The following is a 19,666-nucleotide window of genomic DNA, read 5'->3' on the forward strand; positions in this document are numbered from 1 at the left end:
GATCCATCAAATTGATAATTGCTGCCCAAATGTCAAGGTTTCTAGTAATGATCCTTGTGGAACACCACTAGACAACCCATCCATCTGTCCAACCATTTTCTATAGCACTGGACCTTATTCGGGTTGTGGTGAGCTGGACCCTCAAAGTCTCAGCTGACTATTGGCGAGAGGCGGGGTGCGTCCTGGACTGGTCGCCAGCCAATCCCATGGCAATCAAGCTTTTTACACAGGCACATTTCAAGACAATTCAGTCATCATTGAAGAGAACATGCTTGTTTTTGGAATCGTGGGAGGATGCAACAGGAAAGCCAGAAAAGAGATTTGAACCCCAAACAACAGAATTGTCAGACAAATATGCTAACCATTTGTTTACTGTGCTGCCAAACACTAAAACATATCCTGAATATTGTCATTACAGTTTTTTTTAGATTCGGTCGAAGTAAAAGACTGTTGCATTAGAGACAATAATTAGAATAGAAACAAGGTAAAAAGCGAGCATCCAAATGGAAATGCTTTTGGAGTTTTTATTCTTCCCCATGGTTTTTACAATATCCCTTGAAATAAGTTTCTTAAAACAAGACAGGTTTTAAATAAACACTAAAACAGGCTAAACAAACTATTCGATCCATGACTGCATGATGGATTGTTATTCGTACAAAATAAATTCATCATCTACACACACACACACACACACACACGCACACAATGAAACGGAAGCTATTTACTGATGAAAAGCCTTTTTTGTCAGTTTGTCATGCTAAGCTACACTCAGCCTTTTGAAAAGAATGACAACACTGCTAAACATACATAGACATTGGAGGAAATGAAGTATTACATATTGGTACATATTGACAGGTAAAATTATACAAAATACCTTTTTTTGGTGCAATTAAGACGTGTGGGAAAATATTTTGCTTTATTTGTTATGAAGATCTTACAGAAGAGATAATCTAGATGCATTCTGGCCCAAATTATAAATGTGTGTATGACAACTGCATAAAATAAATAACATCAATAAATACATATCAAAAGAAATGCTTAGCATCTGGCTTTGCAAACAGAAAAAAAATGAAATGGCAAGAAAAGAAGAGACTACTTTTTAGGAACTCAAAGTACAAAGAAAGATTGTTTGGAATTGTTCATGCAGGCTGAGAAGAAGACATTGAAAAAGTAAACATTTCAAAAATGATCTCCTATTCACTTTGCGACGTTTTGTACAAATGTGAACGTATTCTAGGAGGAGCTGAGCAAATTGCGTTTCGAAGCGACTGCGGTAAAAAAGCCTCAATGAAGAAGAGGCCTGATCAAAAACAAAAAAAACAAAAAAAACAACAAAAAAACGAAAAGAAGAGGACAAACAAAGACCCTTCCCCTCCCATTTGGGGAATAATGATGCGGAAAAGAGAAGCTGGTACACAGTGAGACTCCCGCTGCATCTGTGTCAAAACGCCTCGCTGGTTCCTCCTTCCAAAGATGCTTGAATAAACTCTGTAAACAGGGTGGCTGGTCAAAACTCGTCCACTTCCATTCACCTGTCCAGTAGAAAAATAGCCTCTGTGTGAATGGTTGCTTGCTGGGGTCCGATTCAGGGCTCAGTTTCCGAGGGTTCACCGCCAAAGTCTTTCCCGTGGTTCAAGCGACATCACGCCAAGTGGGGGTCCTTGGCCGGGCTGACGGTGAACCGTGACGATGTCACCGCATTGGCCCCACCTGCCGGGGCTCTGGCCTCTTTGCGCTTGAAATCTTTGTTTTTGCTGCTGGAACCTGGTCGAGAGTGAGAGAGACACCAGCACACCGCTTATGCTAAAGGCTTCAATGAAAACGATACTGGGTGCATCCAGGGGGAGTCTGTCATTTTTCCCGCCCGCAAAAAGAGTTCAAAAATGTGCAGGTCGAACATGAAAATGAAAACCTCAGCTCGCTCAAATCCAATCTTCAACGGAATCTCGAGTAAAAGTAACTCAATCTGCTCGAAATAGATCGCTAACGAGTAACCCAATCACTTTTTGCTATCTCAGGATCTTCAACATCAGCAAACACTGGAAAAAGTAATCAAAACTAATTAAAAGCAACTGAACTGAAAAAAATATCTATACTTTTCTAAACAAACTGAGGAAGACGTATGGTATCTCCTCATTATTTGATACGCGAGGCAGGCACGCCGCGGGGTTGCTAGCTAGGTGGCTAAAGGTAGCTCAGAAGGTAGGTGGGAATGGTTGGAAAAGTAGAGCCAAACCGCGGTGAGATTCAATCAACTTTCCCGCTTGTTTTTTTTTTAGATCAATGAAATCGATGCCCGTCGTCAGCAGCGAAAAGCAGTCTTGATATTCTCACCGTGTAATGCGTTTTTGACGGACGCGGCGGCTGGACTCGTGTGCGCTGAAGTGCTCAACGCATTAGTTGGCGTTTCCTGTGGCGGGAGACAAGAGAGAAGCCCGTCTGAGTGAACGATTAACAACTAACTCTGTGCGACTTAAGAGAGACACGCGACATGGCGTACCTGATCAAAAAGATAAATGGTGACATCATCAAAAAAGGACACATTTCTCCCTCTGTCTCTCTCTCTGTCCAACGGCTCCTTGGGCGACTTGAGCAGGCTTCTCAGGCCGACGCGTTTGTCCACGTCCGTCTCGGTGACGACGATGACCCGGCGGGAGCTTTCGTCCTCCGCCTCGTCTTCCTCCTCCTCTTCGAGATCACTTCCCGGAAGCAAGCCCCTCCGTCTGCCGATCCGACTGCCGATCGCCCCGTCTCCGAATCCTCCTTTGCCGGGCAGAGTCAGGGCGAGGGGCGGGAGGGCCAGAGACAGACGAGCTACTTTGGCTAAAAAAGAAAAAGAAAAAAAGCACATTTTGTTGTTGTAGTTTCATTTTATAGACACCTCAGTTGTTGGAGGCTGACACACCGTAGGCACTTGGTAATTGACCAGGTGAATAGAATACCGTACATCGGTATTATTTTAAAATGATGAGAAAACGTTAAAAAAAAAGCGATACCGCAGAGAGACATTGTAAGACAAACCTTTGATCGCCTGGTTTGCGGACGACTGCAGCGTTGTAACCTCTGGTTGTTCAATCACAGTGAGCGGCCCGCTTTCAGTTTTCTCGCTCTCCGCATCGGGCTCAGCGCAGCTTTCCTGCTCCGTTTGGCTAAAACAACAACAAGGAGTCATGTGGACAGTCTCGGTCTGGAGTTTTGTGCATTAGAAATCAAATAAAAAAACAAAAACATATCGCCGAGGGATGGACTTGGATGATTAGCGTGCGGAGGCTCGCTTCGATACCTGTTTTCCTGGTTTTGGTCCTGCACGGCGGTCGTCTCGCTCTCGCTCTCGGACGTTTTGTCCCCCCAGGGCCGAAGTGTGACCACGTCCTTAACCGTCGCTCCCCAAAGCACGTTGGTTTTCACATTCTCACTCAGGGAGAACTGGAGTCGTTCTTCACATACCTGAGAGGACAGAGCGCCACCGGGAACAAGAAATGAGAGCCTTGAAGCGAGATGAGAAAGATTAACCCGAGCTCCGTTTTCTGACCTGCATCTTGAGGCCGTTCTTGGCGGTCATCTTGGAAAGATGACTCTGATCCTTAGCGGCCGAGGTTTGCTCCGGTGACCTCAACGCCTCCTCCGCATCCTCCACGTCTGAGGAATCGACCGGCAGATGGGATCCATCGGGAATCCCGTCCGAAGCTACCCTGCCCTCCTTGACAGCGGAATCGCTTGTGTCCTCGGGCGTTTTCTTCAGGCACTCTAAAAGCTCCAGGTTTTCCAAGAAAATGTCCCCCAAGGTGCCCTCCTCCTCATCCCCGGATATGCAACACAGTTGTTCCAGTTTCTCAAAATCCTCCAAGGCTTCCTCATCCATGTCTCTCCATTCGGAAATGAATAATTCAGGCAGGTGATTGACAGGAACTGGTGATGGGTGGACGTCATTCTGACCTTGGGTCTCGGAGGAGTTCCTTTCGGTGTCTCGTGACACATGCTCAGAAGGGTGGTTCCGATTGGCCACGGTGCCCTTCTTCCGAATAGTTGCCAGATCTTGCTTCGTGAAACTGGTTTGGGGAAATTCTGCCTCTTCAAAATTCGGGGGACTGCTCGATTCCTCGGTCTCTGAAAAGGATGGCGGCGGACTCGGAAAAGAGTCATCTAAACTCTGCATCTTATCGTCCTGCATGTCAAGGTCAATGCTCGGAGGAGGACTGGGGAAGTCCACTGAGCTGAAGTTGTCCACCTGCGGATCAGTCACGCCGTCTTCTGCTGGGTGCTCGGCATCAGGTGAACGTCCTCTTTCAACTTGACAATACAAGTCAGAGTCAAGGTTTTGCTGGCCCGAGTAGTTCTCCTGAGGGCCTTCGGTTTCGCAAAAGGTAACTTTGGCCTGTTGACTCTCCAAAGGGCGAGAGAAGCAGTTCGCCGAAACGGCATTGTTGTCAACTTTTTGCGCCGCGGCCGGCGACGACGGCGGCGGCTCCTTCTCCTGGAGCTCACAGAGCTGAAGCTGAGGCCAAATGTTAAAGTTGTGATTTTCCTCCGGTCCCGCGAGTCGCCCATCCGCTATCGTACACATACCGAGAGACTCATGCTTGTTCTCACCTTCCTCGGAGTTCTCTTGATCGGGGATTTCTTGATTCTCCACTTCATCCGACGTTTTCCCCAATGCATTCAATCTGTCTGCTGCCACGAGGTTTTCCCAATTTTCAACCTGTTGAACATCCGCCCCCTCCTGCTGAACCTCCCGGTGTACGTTTTCCTTCCCGGATGGTTTTTCGGTTAAGCCCTGCCTTTCATCATTCCAGGACTCCTCACAGGTGACCAGCACACCGGGGTGAGGCTCACTTCCTGCCAGCTCATCATTTTCTTCCGCCTCCCAAAACTCCCGACCCACGACGAGACGCTCGGCCACCTCCCACGCTTCGCTCCGCAAGCCCGGGAACAGTTCAGACCTCAGCTCATGATCCGAACACCTCTTTTCGGGAGCGGCCCACTGGTCGTTTTCCTCGGGCCAAACAAGCAATTCACCCGACTGCGAATAACGCTGGCACTCCTGCCGATTGCTCTTATTGTCACGGTTTACTCCCACCCCCTCGCCGTCCTCGGCCAGGCTGTTGGTCAGACGCTTTGCTTCTTCTGTCAGGGGTGACCTCTCCTCCTTCACGACGTGACTCAACTCTGCAGCTACCAGCGCTTCCTCCGTCTCCATCCAGACCTCTGTCGTTTGGTTCTCACAGTCATCTGAGCAGTGCAGGTCTCGCAAGCCCAGCTGGTCCTGGTCGGCGTGGTGCAGCTCCAGCTCAGCCGTCTTATTCCTAATCTTGGGTCTTTCAATGCCGTCCTCTCTGCATGAGGGAACCGGGAGATCCCTCGCTTTACCCTCACCCGGAGGGGTTTCTTCATGAAGCCAAGGGCGGTTTTTAGAACCGTCGCACAGGTCAGACAGTTTGGACTCTGTGCTGTCGATGAGAGAATCGATCGCGGCATTTCCACAGCGACGGACACCGAAAGAAGTGACGTTGTTTTTTATTATTGTATAATCCACGGCTCTGTTGGCACGCGGAGTCAAATATTTGTCTTCACCGTCCAGATATTGGCAGTCCGCCACTTGAGCGATGACTTCATCGGCGCACGGTTGGTGTTTTGTACCATTGCTGCGCGTAAAGCTCTGAAGTGGCACGTCTTCTAATTTGGAGAACAACTTATCAATAAAGTCAACGCAGTCTTGGATTGGGGGATCATCAAGCAGTCGGGAGGATTTCTGACCGTTCAAGAAAATGCCAGAATTCTCTCGCTGCCCCGGCTCGAACCCCTTGATTGGAATATCCGCGGCAGTGCCAAAGTCATTTCCGGGCGTATTCTGACAAGACGTATTGATCTTCTCGGATATCCGGAGGTTGTTTCTCGAAGGGTACTTGTGTTCGGCCTCGCCCTCTTCTTCAGTTTCGGTTTTTTCCTCGATCCCCACGAGGGTTCCTCTCTCACCTCCTCTGGCACAGCTTTGCCTGGAGCCGGCAAGTCCGTCGCTGCTCCTCCTGCTCATCCCGTCCCCTTCCCAATCACTGTCTGAGAAATAAGCCGAGTCCCGATGCGGCGTTTCATTGCCCAGAGCCCGCCACCCGCCGCCGCCTCCCACTCCCATCCAGGACTCGCTGGGAGTGAGGCAGTCGGCAGAACTGGATGTCGCAAGTGACAGGACGGAGTCCGTGGGGGTGCTCAGCGAGGTGTCGCCCGACGCCTCCCCATCTGGACTGGTTGCAGTGGCGGCTTTGTCAGCGACGTGTTTTTCTTGGACACTCTCATTGTGCTGTCGTGAACGCTTATCGTCCAGATCTGTGGTCTGGACGATCAGGTCATCTTTTAAGCGATCCATATCAGCTGCTCCAGACACCTTATCGGTGTCGCGCTTTTCGGTGTCAACTGCGATTCCGTCTCTTCGCTTTGGACCGCTGACCCGCGGGTCATCCCCGGATAACTTGCTGTTGTCAGAGACAGAAGCTTTGCGACTACGATCTCCAAGGAGCGATCTCACAGGGATGGAGGCTTCGACGTCCTCGTTGCAAACTTGAGCCGAAAGCTGTGAAAGATCTGCGGCTTGTCCCTCTCCTCTTGCAGGTAAGGCGGGTCCATCCGAACTCTCTTCTTCTGCTTTCTGACGAGCAAGCGCTTGGTTGTGCAGGAGGCCATTTTTGGGCATGATTTCTGAAAAGACGTAGTCCCCAGACCGGCAGGGATCTGCGTCACTTCCTTGGTTGCCCGATTTCACGGTTGCGCCTATGTGAAGGACGGGGATCTCGGGTCTGGTGGAAACTTTGATCTCGGTCTTTTTAGCACGCTTTGTGACTTGGGCGTAGATGGCCTCGGTTTGCGTTTCATCTTTTCCTCGGCTAGATGAGCATATGGAGCTCTGCGATTGAAAGCGGATGGTCTGGGCTGAGTTTGGATCGATGCATATGGACTCGTACTCCGGCGAGAGAGGCGTCGGAGAGGAATCCGCTTCTTTTCTGTTTGTCGCCGTGTTTTGCCTGGATATGATTTCAGTTAGAAACGTCTCCGCCGACTGGATCTCCTGAAGGAATTCCTCCCTCGTCATTTCCGTTCTCTGTGACTCCTTCTCCGTCTGCTGCGGTTGACACTCTCCTTCCTCAGTGATGATCTCGGCGTGTGACCCTCTTACGCCTTTTGAATCAAAGTCTTCAGCTTCAGTGGACGAGGGAAGGCCCGGGGCACAAACAAATGGGCGCAACCTAGATCCGGATGGGTAGAGGTACTTCACCGGATCATTTCCCGACCCTCCATTTAGATCTGCGTCCGTGTCGACCTCCGTCAGAAAAAGATCTCGCTGGAACGATTCATGAGACGCCGTCAAGTTCTTCTCCGTCGCTGCCGTGCTGCTCCGGTGTTTCTCCGACACCCACGACTGTCCGGCTGAGCCCAGCTCTGTAACCAGAGACTGGGAACGTTGCATCCCCTTGATGGGCAACGCGAGATTTTTCGATCGCTCCGCATCTCTCGTCTCCTTCTGCCCAACTTCCCACGAACTGTCGGACTTGCACTCACTCGGCTCTGCCGCAGTAGCTAGCTCTGTCAGAAACAGATGCATGGGGGATTTCTTGGCGGCGGCTACGCGTTCCGCCTGAAGTTCCGCATCTTCCTTCCAAATTGCCGGCAAGATGGTGTCGAGACGGGACTGGGTCCTCTTCATTCCCCGGGAAAGGATCCCTCCGGAGCCCGGGGCTCCATCCTCGGACGGGCTCGAACGAGTGACCGAGGCGCCGCCGCTCGGTTTCTCAGGAGAATAGAATGACGAATCGTCCTCATCGGAGTAGGTGGGACTGGATGAGGACTGCCCATCGGTCCTGGGCTGAGGGCGAGGTATATTGCGATAAATCGGGCGCAGGGGGTTTTCTCTCCGAATGGGCGACTCAAAGTCTTTGGCACAAGAGTGAGCGCCCTCCTTTGAGTCGTGCGTTGACGTTGTGTGTCCGGTCTCTCTCTTGGCAGGGTCACGGCTTAGCGGGTCTCTCATTGATCGGTACCTCGAATAAGAGTTTGTGTTGTTGCTCGGGCAAGTTCTTTGTTTGGCGTGAGGAGGGAGAGGCGGCGGACACGTTTGAGTTGGGGGGTAAATGGGATGACTGGATGGCGGAAGGGAGGGAGAGAGGGACGGAGATGGCGGCAAAGTCTGTCGAGCTCGATGGAGTCCCAGGTGACCAAAGCTAGAAGGCGGGCAGCTGTTCATCTGATGGGGGTCGGTCTCAATTTTGCCACTCGGGTTGTAATGAGGAAGTCCTCTGTACCCAAGCGGGGGTGCGGGAAGCGGCCGCCAGTGAAGGTGGTTGGCTGATGACAAAGACAGCGAGCGAGGTTTCGGAGGAAGGATTGGAGCTTGAGAACTCGAGGAAGGTTTTTTGTCAGGAGTCTTATCTTCTTCTTCATCTTCTCCTAAATCGATCACCGAGAAGTCGGTCACTCTGCTCAAAGTGTCTCGGAACTCGGCCACGCCCGTGTTGGGGACCTGGAGTTTCACCTCACTCGATCGCACGGTCTGCGTACCTTTTGCACCGGCACACTTGTCAGAGGAACAATAGGGCACTCGCTCTTTTCCCAGCATGCCGCTGCGGAGTTCCACGAGCTCCATGTCTCCAGGACAAATCGAGTCCGGCTGACAAGACGGCTGGCTCTTCCCTTTGAGGGTCGGCGACTTCTCCTGGGGAGTGTGCTCCTCCAGTCGGATGTAGTACTCGCTGGTGAGGGAAGGGCTGCGTGCGCTGATCACCGGCACCACGGTTGGGGTGTCCAGGGACTGCCTGTGGTTGTTGTTGGTCACGGCCGGAATGGGTTGAGCGGGGGCGAGAGGTTTGTAGCCCCGCCTGGCGTGAGCTTTCTCCCAAAAATACTCAAAGTTCAACCCTTTGCTGGTTTCGGTCACAGTCAGAATGTCGTCCAACTCGGATGAGGAATGCGTGCCGCGGATTCCCACCGGGTCCAGCAGAGGGTAGGAGCCGTGGCGGTCTCGCCGTCGCTCGTGCGCCGCCGCCGCCGCCGCCTGGAAGGCCGGTGGGCGGAGCAAGTCCCAGCGTCTTTCAAAGGACTCCTCGCTCTCGCCTCTCCTTCTCCCGCCGTCGTACCGATCTTCCTCCTCATCCTCGTCGCCGACGTTCCCCCTCGCCGTTCCTCGCTCGGCCGCCAGAAGGGAGGAGAGGAGAAGGAATACCTCGGCCACCGACGGCCGCTGGGACGGAGGTAGCCAGCAGGACTGCATGATCTCGTACCTTCGGAGATGAGGGGGAAAGGGCTCAAGTCCAATGTCATCATTTTTGTCAAAAAGAGTTGTTGTGAGAAGAGTTCCACTGACCAGTAATCTGCATGCGAGAGTTTCAGTCTTGGCTGGGCAAGCGTGATCTGTCGCTCCCTGACGACAAACGTCAGAACCTCCTCGTCACTCAAGTGCCTGTGAGGCTGAGAGCCAAACTCAAATAGCTCCCATATGACCACCCCCAGGGACCTGCAAGTAGGACGTCCAGGAGAGGAGATTAGTCATGGCAAAACTTGCACTTCCCCAAAGACGAAACTGAGAAAGCCGAGGAACGCAAAATCCAGTCGTATCTGACGTTAGAAGAGACGTTGACCTGGATGCTCCAATGAAAGCAAGACAATAAATTGGAAAAACCCCCAAACATGTTTTTTGTTTTGGTTTTTTTTCCCCAACAGAACTTACCACACATTGCTGGTCTTGGTTTGGTCAGTGACGATCAGGGAGCCCCGGTACTCTTCCAGGAGTTCCGGAGCGATCCATCGTAGAGGAATCCAAAGCTTGTCAGGAGTGAGGTAATAGTCCTCCTGCGCGCGTACGTGAAGGTACATCGACAGTAAGGAGTCTTCGGCACCGAATGCTGTTGTCAGCCTTTATCCGATAACTTTAAAGACAAACTGAGTGGGGCTTACCTTGTATTGATTGTGCGACAGGCCGTAGTCGCCGATCCTCACGGTGAGGTCGGAGGTCAGCAGGCAGTTTCTTAAAGCCAGATCACTACAGACGACAACACAATCCTCATTCCTCATATGGAATAACCTTTGTGGATTTGGTCCAAACGGTGAACGCCTACTTTTCTTATTTTTTATGTACAGCCTTTCGCTGCAGGCGGCGCCGGAAGGTAATCCCTACCTGTGGATGTAGCTGTTCTCGTGAAGGTGCAGCAGGCCCGATGCGATTTCGAAGGCCATCCGCTGAAGAGTCAACAGGTCCCGCGTGGGAAGCTCCGGCGTCATCCCGTCAGCCTTCCGCTGGGCTCGCAGGTAATGCTTCAGGTCACCCTGCGAGGACACAAAGTGACGGGGGATGACTCAACCTAGCAAGCGCACCCCCCCCCCCACCCCCCCAATCAATCGGCTTTGCTTCCCCACTGACCAGCTGACAGAATTCCATGACCAGGAGGAAAGGGATGCTTTCGCTGCACCGGCCCAAACACTGAAGGATGTTGGGATGTTTCAGACTCCTGCACGGGGAACACAAATCCGACGTTTGTCAAAAAACAGCAACATCAAATCAAATCAAACAACTTTGGCGGCCATGAAAGGTCGGATCAATGTCCAAAAAAATAGAGTATCAAAGGCAAGCTGGCGGCAGTGAAAAAAAAAATGGAATGAGTGAGATCAAGGACACATGAAGGTCATAATAATTATAATCCTAATAGTAATAATAATAATGAACGACGACTCGCTCACCTGTACGGCTCCGACTCGGCCAAGAATTTCCTCTGCTCCAGCGGACTGGCGCCGACCCGTAACTCCTTCACCACCACCTGCGAGGAGCTGCAGTCGCACAGCACCTCGGCCAGGATCACCTGCCGGACGAGCGGCCGACGGCGAGGTTAGCGTTTCATTTGATCGACATTCGACCGAGCGGAAGATACCGGAAAAGGCCGACGTCTTACTTTTCCAAACCAGCCATTTCCAATCTCCTGCAGGTAGTTCAAAGTGTGCCTTTTGAAGTACTGGGTCTTGGAGTCTGCCCAAGGAACGAGACAGAAACCACCATGATGACGCGAGAACTCCCAACAAAAACTCACCTATTCGCAGATGTGTTGATTTATTTTTCAACATCCTCCAAAAAATACCAAATATCTTTTGTGGGGTGAGGACGAGCCAATTCCCGTTTTGCAGAGAAAACATTTATCCAATGTGGATTTAACACACCACTGTCTCACATGGACCTAAATACCCATCACTCAACCCAAAACTCACACCAAAAAGACCGCCCCCCCCCCTTGCCTCCCAAAAAAACCCTTTACTGAGAGGAAAGAAGCCGAACGTTACCTCCATGGTGCAGGGCGGCGCAGTTGGGCCTCTCCCTGATGGGCAAAGTGTAGACCTCCGGGAGCGAGGGGCATGACGACAGGCTGTCCTCCTGGATGGGACTGGACCCTCCCGAGCACTCCTCCCCGTCCGCATTGTCAAACTCCTACGAGGAAGGAAAAGAATTGCGCACTGAGAAAAAGAACTATTTTTCATCATTAATACGCAGACATACCCGCATATTCACCGATTCTTCCAGACAATTTTGGGCACGAGGCGCGGTACACCCCCAGCCCCCAACCCACCCGCACCCATCGCAGGTCTCTCCGAAATTGGTTTGATGTACTATATATATGCATTATAAATGACGAAAATAATCCTTCCTATTTCGTTCAAAAGAATCCTCATGTGTTTACTATATTTATTACGTTACATTTATTCATATTTTTGTTTTCATTCATGACCAAAAGTACTTTTTTGGGGGGCCAATTTGATGTTAAATATCAAAGTGTCATTACTTAGCATCCATGAACATTTTTGGCATTTTTTTTAATGAGGATTATCTGCAACATTTTTATTAGTATCACTTTAAAATATTATGTATATTTGACTATACATTATTGTTATATATTCTTGTATGTATTACATGTATGTCATTATTATTCTTATTACTAATAGCCGTAGTAGCAATACTGCTGATGAATAAATTAATTAAAATGTCACGTATAATAATTGTTCTTGTCATTTTTATCATTCTGAAAGAAACTGGAGTCTTTTTAACAATATTTTTTTTATTATATAATAACTTTTATGATCATTAATAAGAGTCATAACTTGATTTCATTGATAAATGTGTGGGGAAAAAATAACAAGCAATTATTATTATTCATAGTATTTCGATTAGGATGACAAGTCAATCAGTTTCGTCATCTCGATCTCGTAAATGATGATTTTTGATTCCATCCTGTCCTCGAAACCCGCGAGGCCCATTTAGAAGGTGCTCGCGTCGTCCAACTCTGAGGCGGCCTTACATTGAATCCCACGCCGCCTCTCTTGCAGCACAGACAGGTGAGGAGCAGCAGAACAAAGGAGACCAGCCCCGAGCACGAGATGAGGATGACCACGTAAGGCGGAGGAGACAGCGACGCCGTCCTGCTCTGAGAAACTGAAAGGAGCACACACCAAGAAAAGGGGGGGGGGGGGTTAGTTCAGGTACGTCTTCATTTCTGATTTTTTTTTTAAAAATAGGAGCCTTGAAGAACCAAGGCAGAATCAGAAAAGTGTGAAATCGTGTTACACGGCTCTTTTGTTTTGGAGGGAGAAATTAGCCATTGGAGCGTTGTCCTACAGCGACGGGTTGAGGTCAACCCCAATGGACGGCTTGCATCAAGGGAATTGTTTTTTTTTTTTTTACTTAGGTGGGAAGCAGGAAAGTCCAAGGTTGGAAGAAAGGCAATTAAAAAAAAAAGTGGAATCAAGAATTGACGTTTGAAACTAGCAGCTGCTAATTCCGGTATAAGGACAGGAAGCACGAGGAGAGGGAAGTGTCAGCATTCCACTCACAGTTAAGAAGCCAAGGAAGGAGGGGGGGGGGCTTGGGGGGAGGGGGGGGGGCTGGTGCTGCTAATCGGGTGGGAAGAAAAGGGGTTGGAAAACGGAATAAAAGAAATGACGAAAGAAAGGTTTACGAGTGAGGTGAGAAAGAGAGAGAAAAATAGGGAGGGGGCGGGACATGTGGACATTTGTACCTCAAAGTGGCCGTTTGTGGGGGGTGACCCATCTGTAGAAAAGAAAAGGGGCAGGGAGGGCAGGCTGGTTAAACACCCTCATCGGTGACATGTGCAGACGTCGCGATCGTAAAGGCACAGGGGGCTCGTCACTTTAGCACCCAATTCCATCACTCGGATTTCCACATAAATCACAACCCGCCGGTCAATCTAAGGAAGCGTTAAGGTCTTGAACACAATACGATACAGTTTCTGTCGAGGTATTTTTTTTTTCAGCTTGCTTGTGTTGCCATGTCAATCTAATCTGCCCAGTGCTCGCTCGTGTAATTGTAAATGGAGGGCTTCGTTGTTTTGCAATGGGTGCCTCGACTTTACGAAATGGCAAAAAGGAGCGACGCATTCCCGCTTCAACGAAGCTTTATTGAAAGGACGAACGAAAAAAAACACACACTTCTCGTCAAAGAAATCACTTCCGGCTTCCCTTTTCTCCAGCCAATCAGAAGCTATCAACATAAAAACGTCTCTAAGCAATTATTAAACAACAAAATGTGAGTTGGGTATTCTTAACATGAAATAATATGATGCTTAAACATAAAATGATAATAATTAATGATATAACCTAAGCTTACATAATTATCACTTACAGTATATTGGCAACTGGGACCGTTTTTGTCACCAAGCACTTTTCAAATTCATCCTTACACGGCCAGAGCGCTGCAAAAGTATCAGTGGTGTGTTTGATGTACTGTATTTTGTTTCAGTGTTTGAGATTTTTTTTTTTTTGGAAAGGCAACTATTCACCGTGAACTTGAAATAATTTGTTTTGTATGCGATTAATGGTTTTTTTCTAGGCGAGGCCATTTAAAGGGAAAAAACATCATTGAAAAACAGCGCTACCGCTAGTTGGAAGGAATTGGAATCCCTCCACAGGTGGACACAGCCTCTGGCCCACTGTTCAACACTTTATTCGACACACGGTAATAAAGTACACGAGCGCATTCTTCGATGAGCCGCCAAACGCCTCGACTGACACCGTCACTCAATACATAAGCCAGTTAGCAGCCAGCCAAACTCAACATTCTTGCTGGGATGACTTCCACGTCACTCGAGAGGCCAAGCGCTTGGGGACAATTTTATGATGTCACTAATAGGACGCGGTTGTCAATTAGCAGGCACTAATATTACTGCAGCTGACTGAGCAGTTGCGTGGAGATGCATCCATGCATACATGCGGGATGTTATACTGACCCCTGGTGGCAGAAGCGCGCACACCAGAGGGAGCAGCACAGCGGCCATGAAAAATAAAGCATGAAATGATGATGTGCAAATTGTTTAATTCTTGCCGATCGGTTCAATTCGGTTGTTACTGTGCGTTTCTTAAGGACGTCACCGGACGACATTTTTTTTATGAGGACAGTCCCTGGCAAGGTCGTCTCACTGTCAACAGTGCATGCATACATTTCAGAGCACATTTAAAAATGCATGACCCAGCCCAAAATAGTGTCGGAGTACGGCTGCTGAGATAAATTGTGTGACAGGGCGAGTGACGCTTGTTGCGTGTGCTTTCCGTGCACTTTTCAACGGAAGTGGATGACGACAACCTGCTGAGTTGGAAAGAAGTCGCATTGGAAATAAATCAGTCAGAATTTCACCAAACGAAAGCCTCTTGCCTCAATACGAGCATGATGGTCAATGCACCCCCCCCCCCCCAATCCGAGCACATGATGCACACAAGCATCATAAACAATAGCTCTGAATACGTATTTTGTATTTTTTTAGGGTTACACAGGCACATAGTGGACCTAAAAAGGAACCCAACCTCAGCTCAACGGGCCTTGTGCATCATGCTCCAGCAACGTCTTCTCACAACAACACAAAGACATGCACATACTGCACAACTCGGCCAAAATCTTGGAAGGGGCGTGTGGGTGGTGGTGATGTAGAAATTCATAAAAATAGAAGCTAGTCTGCATTGCTTCAAAGCCTGAAGAATGCGAAGGTTGCCCGTCATCGACGTGGGGGCCCGAACATTGCAAGCGCCCCCTCCTCGAATCCGTTTTATTTTGCATGACCGCATGCATGCACCATTCTCCCCGCTGCGATCATCATCGGCATTATCTCACGGCCACGTTGCTAATAAAGCATAATAAAGACACCACCGCCCCCTCCCCCCATCGTCGTCCTCTCCCCAGCCTCCCTGACAGCTCTACAATTCAAGCGCCTCCATCCTCCATCCCCCTCCACCGATTCGACTCACCTTCCCTCTGCGGGGCTCCGAGCGCTCTCTCCGGGCTCATGTACGACATGACCCCCGCCAGAGCCACCATCACCCAGCAGTGGGGCCGCATCGTCGCCGCCACAACAACAACAACAGCATCGGAGTCCTCCGGTCCCGAGCGCTCCGTCTCCGTCCTTCCTTCCTTCCTGCCTGCCTCTTGTGTGTGTGTGTGCGTTTTTATGGTGGTATGAAAGAGCTTTCTTGGCCCCCCCACCCCCCAACTCCCGTCCTCCTCTTCTTCTAATCCGCAATTCCGTTTAGTGATCTCGACCCGCTATTGTGCATCCTAAGGCTGCTCATACATGACAACATCCAACCAAGCACGGTCACCCCACCTCCTCCTTCTCCCTTCTACGAATATGCACCCCCCACCCGCCCCCCGCCACACAGCTCCCCAAAATATATCCACATCCACAGCCGGATGACGTCACGAGAACACATTGTCATGGCTCCCGCCGTGCGAGAGTAAATAAGTGGACCAGTCTTTAGATTTGAGCTCATAACATACATTAATAGCGCGTCGCGCGTTATTAATCCAATACAGGCGTGATTAATTGATGAATTATCGGAGGGTAGCGACAATTAGCTGTCATTCGGACACGCCCACTAGAGGCGTCAAAAAGATAAAATCATGTTGAAAGAGCCAATATGGAAACATGAGTTGAATTGTAAAATTATATCCAGAGGAATAATGAATTGAAAAATGAAAATAAAATACATATATAAAGTTGCCGATTAAGGGAAAAAAAATCGATGTGCAGTTAAGGCTTACTTTGAAAACATATTTGGTGGCCCAAAACAAAAAATATGTATCCATGTTTGTCTTGAAGCTGGGTTTGCGCCCACATGTCAACTGGTGAATCCGATTAAAGCGAGATCAAATGAACTTAACACGAGTGGACTCCAAGTGGAAACAGGATGCGACCGAGCTCAATTTGCACAGTTTTTGCGGGTTGTCTTCTGTCCGTATGTACAAAAGCACTGCGATAGTCCAACACTGTGGTAGCTTGACTTGCGAATTTAATTCAATCCATCACATCTCCACGTTCTCCCTCTGAAGTGAATGGCAAAGTCACGAATCCCGTCTGTACTTTGAAAGGGGTGTGGCCTAATGAGCGACACGTGCTGGAGTCGGTTTGTCCAGCTCGTTCCGTGTGAGCGCCTGGGGTGCGAGTCGTGGCCTACAGCAGCTTCTTCAAATGTCCTTATTTCAATATTTACTACCGATCCGAGAAATGAAGTTCACACAATAACAAATGAGGAAACTCACAAGTCACTGGTTTCTCGCATACGACATGAAAATCATTTGTTTCACAGATTCTGACACTTTTCCTTCGAATGAGCAAAATATTTCCATCGCTTGTTTCCCGCCATTTTTCTGGCAACATCCCCAAAGTTCACAATTTTAGGATCTCATCCCTCCAGCTGTCTCTGTCGCGCCGTTGCCGCTTGCGGGCCAGCTCTGGGAAGTAGGCGCTGTTGTAGGGCCGCTCTCGCTCATTCACTTCCCTGCCGGCCTCCTTGTCCTTGCCATTCCGTTGAGCCAGCAGCTCCCGGGCCCGCCGCCGTTCCTCCGCCTCGCGCTGCAAACGCTCTGCGCGGAGTCTCTCGATTGAGCTAGCGAGACAAGGCGAGCAGACCAGTGAAGGATAATTAGGCTGGAGTCAGTTCACTTGGAACATTCATTCATTCATCTTCCGTACCGCTTGATCCTCACTAGGGTCGCGGGGGGTGCTGGAGCCCATCCCAGCCGTCTCCGGGCAGTAGGCGGGGGACACCCTGAATCGGTTGCCAGCCAATCGCAGGGCACACAGAGACGAACAACCATTCGCACTCACACTCACACCTAGGGACAATTTAGAGTGTTCAATCAGCCTGCCAGGCATGTTTTTGGAATGTGGGAGGAAACCGGAGCACCCGGAGAAAACCCACGCAGGCCCGGGGAGAACATGCAAACTCCACACAGGGAGGCCGGAGCTGGAATCGAACCCGGTACCTCTGCACTGTGAAGCCCACATGCTAACCACTGGACTACCGGGCCGCCCTCACTTGGAACAATTTTGAAAAAAAAAAAAAATCAATCATCTCATTGCAAACTTCCGACCCACCCACCAAATATTGCGTTTGCAATTTTTTTTCCGCCATTATTTTGTATGGCACGACACAATATCAATATCATCCGAAAAATAAATGGCGGCGCTCACGTTGAATGCAGCGACCTGAAAAAGATCCTCGGTTCCTCCTCCCCCACTGGCATGCAGCGACGGGCTTTTTTTTTTTTTTTTTTTTTACCTTTCCCCACGGCTGCACTTTCCGCCTCTGTCGCGCTTGTCTTTCTTCTTGCTCTTGTGCGTCTTGGTGGGCGTCTGGCCCAAAGCTTTCTTCATCTCCCTCAACGGGTCCAGACTGTCCTTCAGCCGCCGGTCCTTCTTCTCCCGCTCCTCCTCGCTTAACTCTTTCCTCTTCTCGCCAGGCTTCTCCTTTTCTTTCCTTTTCTCCTCCTCCTTCTCCTCCTCTTGGCCAGTTTTCATGTACCACGGCGTGACCTCGGTGCCCGGTTGGGGCCCGAGAGACACCAGTAAGCCGATGGCGCGCTCCTGTTTCTCCTGGAAATTGGCCACAAACGCGCATTTCATTGACAGGGACCGTTTTCAAGGATGTCGGGTTGCTCAGGTTTGTGTGACTGACTGATTTGAGTTAATCCACTGATCTGGCAACCACAACAACTAAACCGACAATGTAAAACAAGAAGCAGAATGGGGCGGTGGTGCATCTATTAATTGGCAACTAATGTCCAATTCAGTGACCAAATAAATCGCATTTGTGAGTTGCCGCCCTGAGAAATAGTACCTACCTTCTCCTCTTTCTTTTCTTTGAGATACTCCTCATTGTCCTTTTTCTCCACAGACTCCTCAAGGGGGAAGAGGTTGAGATGCTCCAAGGCTCCGCGTTCCTCATCGTTCACCTCCTGGCTTCCTCCCGCTTCCGACTGTAGAGCCGCTCGGGCTTTCCTTCGCAGAAACTCGGTGCGTGCCTGGGGGTGTGCGAGAGAAGACGCCGTGTCATCGCAGGGGAACGGCGAGAGCACTTAGCGCAGACTTCTGCCCCCCCTATTTCTGTTGGTGTGTGTGGAACAACGAGTCACCTCTTGCTCGGCACGTTCCACTCTCCGCTTGGCCTCTCGCTCCTCGGCGGCTGCCTGAGCTTCATCTCTCCTCACCCGGGCAACGTTGTCCTTGTTGCGGACGTGCCAGCTCTTCTTGGGCAGAATGTTCATGGTGAAGTCCGCAGGACGCTGGTTAGCCCGCTAAGCTCAACATCGACTGTGGCGGAAAAGAATATTGAAGGCTTCAATCAATGAAACATCTGGTACAAGAGTGTCACTGAACACATAACGGTACATCGCCTAAACTGCAATTTAAAAACTTAGGCGTGGTCGAGTATGACGGAAGGCTGAATGAATCGTGAGATGTGTGTACTAGTACGCTCCATGTCCTCACTAGGAAGACAATTCAGCACACTGGTCGAGGAAATGTGTGAGAATGTTTTTTTTTTTTTTGTCCCACTACTGTGTGACTTTTCTTCACACTCATAGGAGATCTTTGACAAACGAGTAGGACATAGTGATAGGACCTCAATTATGCCGGCAATAAAAGGATATCTAGTACACTTTTAAACAAGTACCTTGAACTAGTTGGCGCTTTTGTCCTGGTTTGGGGGAAAAAAATGCTCAAGCGACTTTGCATAGGCTACAACAAGCATATCAAAGCTAGCATTAGCGCTCTCTTCTGTAAGCATTCGCTAGTGGACATGAGCTCATTTTTAAGTTTAGCCGATAGGCTCTCGGACACATAACAGTACAAGTTTAATAAGATGCTGATGAAAAAGGAGATCGAATCGATGGTAGTAACATACCTGGCAGAAAGTTGCATTTGCTAGGCAGCCACCGGAAGACCTCACCGGAAGTAAACACGAAACGTCTTGCAATGACACCTTTTAAACGCTGGATGTCGCCACATGCCGTTTAATTTATTAATATGAACTAAGACGTCGTAGACGTAGACGAATGATGCAAAGTTATGCAAAATCGAATACATTCACGACATGTATGACATGGCTGATGAATAAAAAATAACAATCATAATAATAATTAAATGATGTGAAGGAAAACTGTAAATAGTACTGCGATTTATCCATTTGTGTTCATATTGTATTTAATTAAAAGATGTTTGTTGTTTTTTTTTTCTCTGTCTCCTTTCTTCTTTCTACATACATTCTTGCTGCTGGAGGCTGTAAATTTCCCCAGTGTGGGACGAATAAGGATATCTTATCTTATCTTATCTTATTTAGACATTTTGATGTGGTTTCTTGCCAT

General features: G+C 49.3%; 2 protein-coding genes across 2 annotated transcripts; both read right to left on the minus strand.

The window, feature by feature from the left end:
- Positions 1–510: 510 nt before the first annotated feature.
- On the minus strand, positions 511–15,658 carry lmtk3 (lemur tyrosine kinase 3). The gene is made up of 16 exons (XM_052064479.1): positions 15,271–15,658; positions 12,318–12,451; positions 11,308–11,452; positions 10,926–10,999; positions 10,717–10,835; positions 10,400–10,487; positions 10,157–10,305; positions 9,937–10,021; positions 9,710–9,831; positions 9,347–9,496; positions 3,533–9,263; positions 3,284–3,447; positions 3,022–3,149; positions 2,501–2,823; positions 2,335–2,410; positions 511–1,764 (listed from the first exon to the last, which is right to left on the minus strand). Exons 1-16 carry the CDS (start codon positions 15,359–15,361, stop codon positions 1,643–1,645), a joined length of 7,701 nt encoding a protein of 2,566 aa, XP_051920439.1. The 5' UTR covers positions 15,362–15,658; the 3' UTR covers positions 511–1,642.
- Positions 15,659–16,294: 636 nt separating this feature from the next.
- Positions 16,295–19,356, minus strand: leng1 (leukocyte receptor cluster (LRC) member 1). The gene is made up of 5 exons (XM_052064480.1): positions 19,207–19,356; positions 18,437–18,614; positions 18,146–18,325; positions 17,584–17,897; positions 16,295–16,908 (listed from the first exon to the last, which is right to left on the minus strand). Exons 2-5 carry the CDS (start codon positions 18,566–18,568, stop codon positions 16,689–16,691), a joined length of 846 nt encoding a protein of 281 aa, XP_051920440.1. The 5' UTR covers positions 18,569–18,614; positions 19,207–19,356; the 3' UTR covers positions 16,295–16,688.
- Positions 19,357–19,666: the final 310 nt, after the last annotated feature.

Source organism: Hippocampus zosterae, chromosome 5, assembly GCF_025434085.1.
Source record: "Hippocampus zosterae strain Florida chromosome 5, ASM2543408v3, whole genome shotgun sequence".
Taxonomy (NCBI): domain Eukaryota; kingdom Metazoa; phylum Chordata; class Actinopteri; order Syngnathiformes; family Syngnathidae; genus Hippocampus; species Hippocampus zosterae.

Excerpts from the sequence above, each read along its gene's own strand:
- lmtk3 (XM_052064479.1), bottom strand. The coding sequence starts at position 15,361 with ATGCGGCCCCACTGCTGGGTGATGGTGGCTCTGGCGGGGGTCATGTCG. Across the intron at positions 12,452-15,270 it reads CGGAGCCCCGCAGAGGGAAG|TTTCTCAGAGCAGGACGGCG; the intron begins GTGAGTCGAATC and ends TGCTCCTTTCAG. Across the intron at positions 10,022-10,156 it reads GAGAACAGCTACATCCACAG|TGATCTGGCTTTAAGAAACT; the intron begins GTAGGGATTACC and ends TGTCGTCTGTAG.
- leng1 (XM_052064480.1), bottom strand. The coding sequence starts at position 18,568 with ATGAACATTCTGCCCAAGAAGAGCTGGCACGTCCGCAACAAGGACAAC. Across the intron at positions 18,326-18,436 it reads TGGAACGTGCCGAGCAAGAG|GCACGCACCGAGTTTCTGCG; the intron begins GTGACTCGTTGT and ends GCACACCCCCAG. Across the intron at positions 17,898-18,145 it reads AAGAAAAGAAAGAGGAGAAG|GAGAAACAGGAGCGCGCCAT; the intron begins GTAGGTACTATT and ends GCCAATTTCCAG.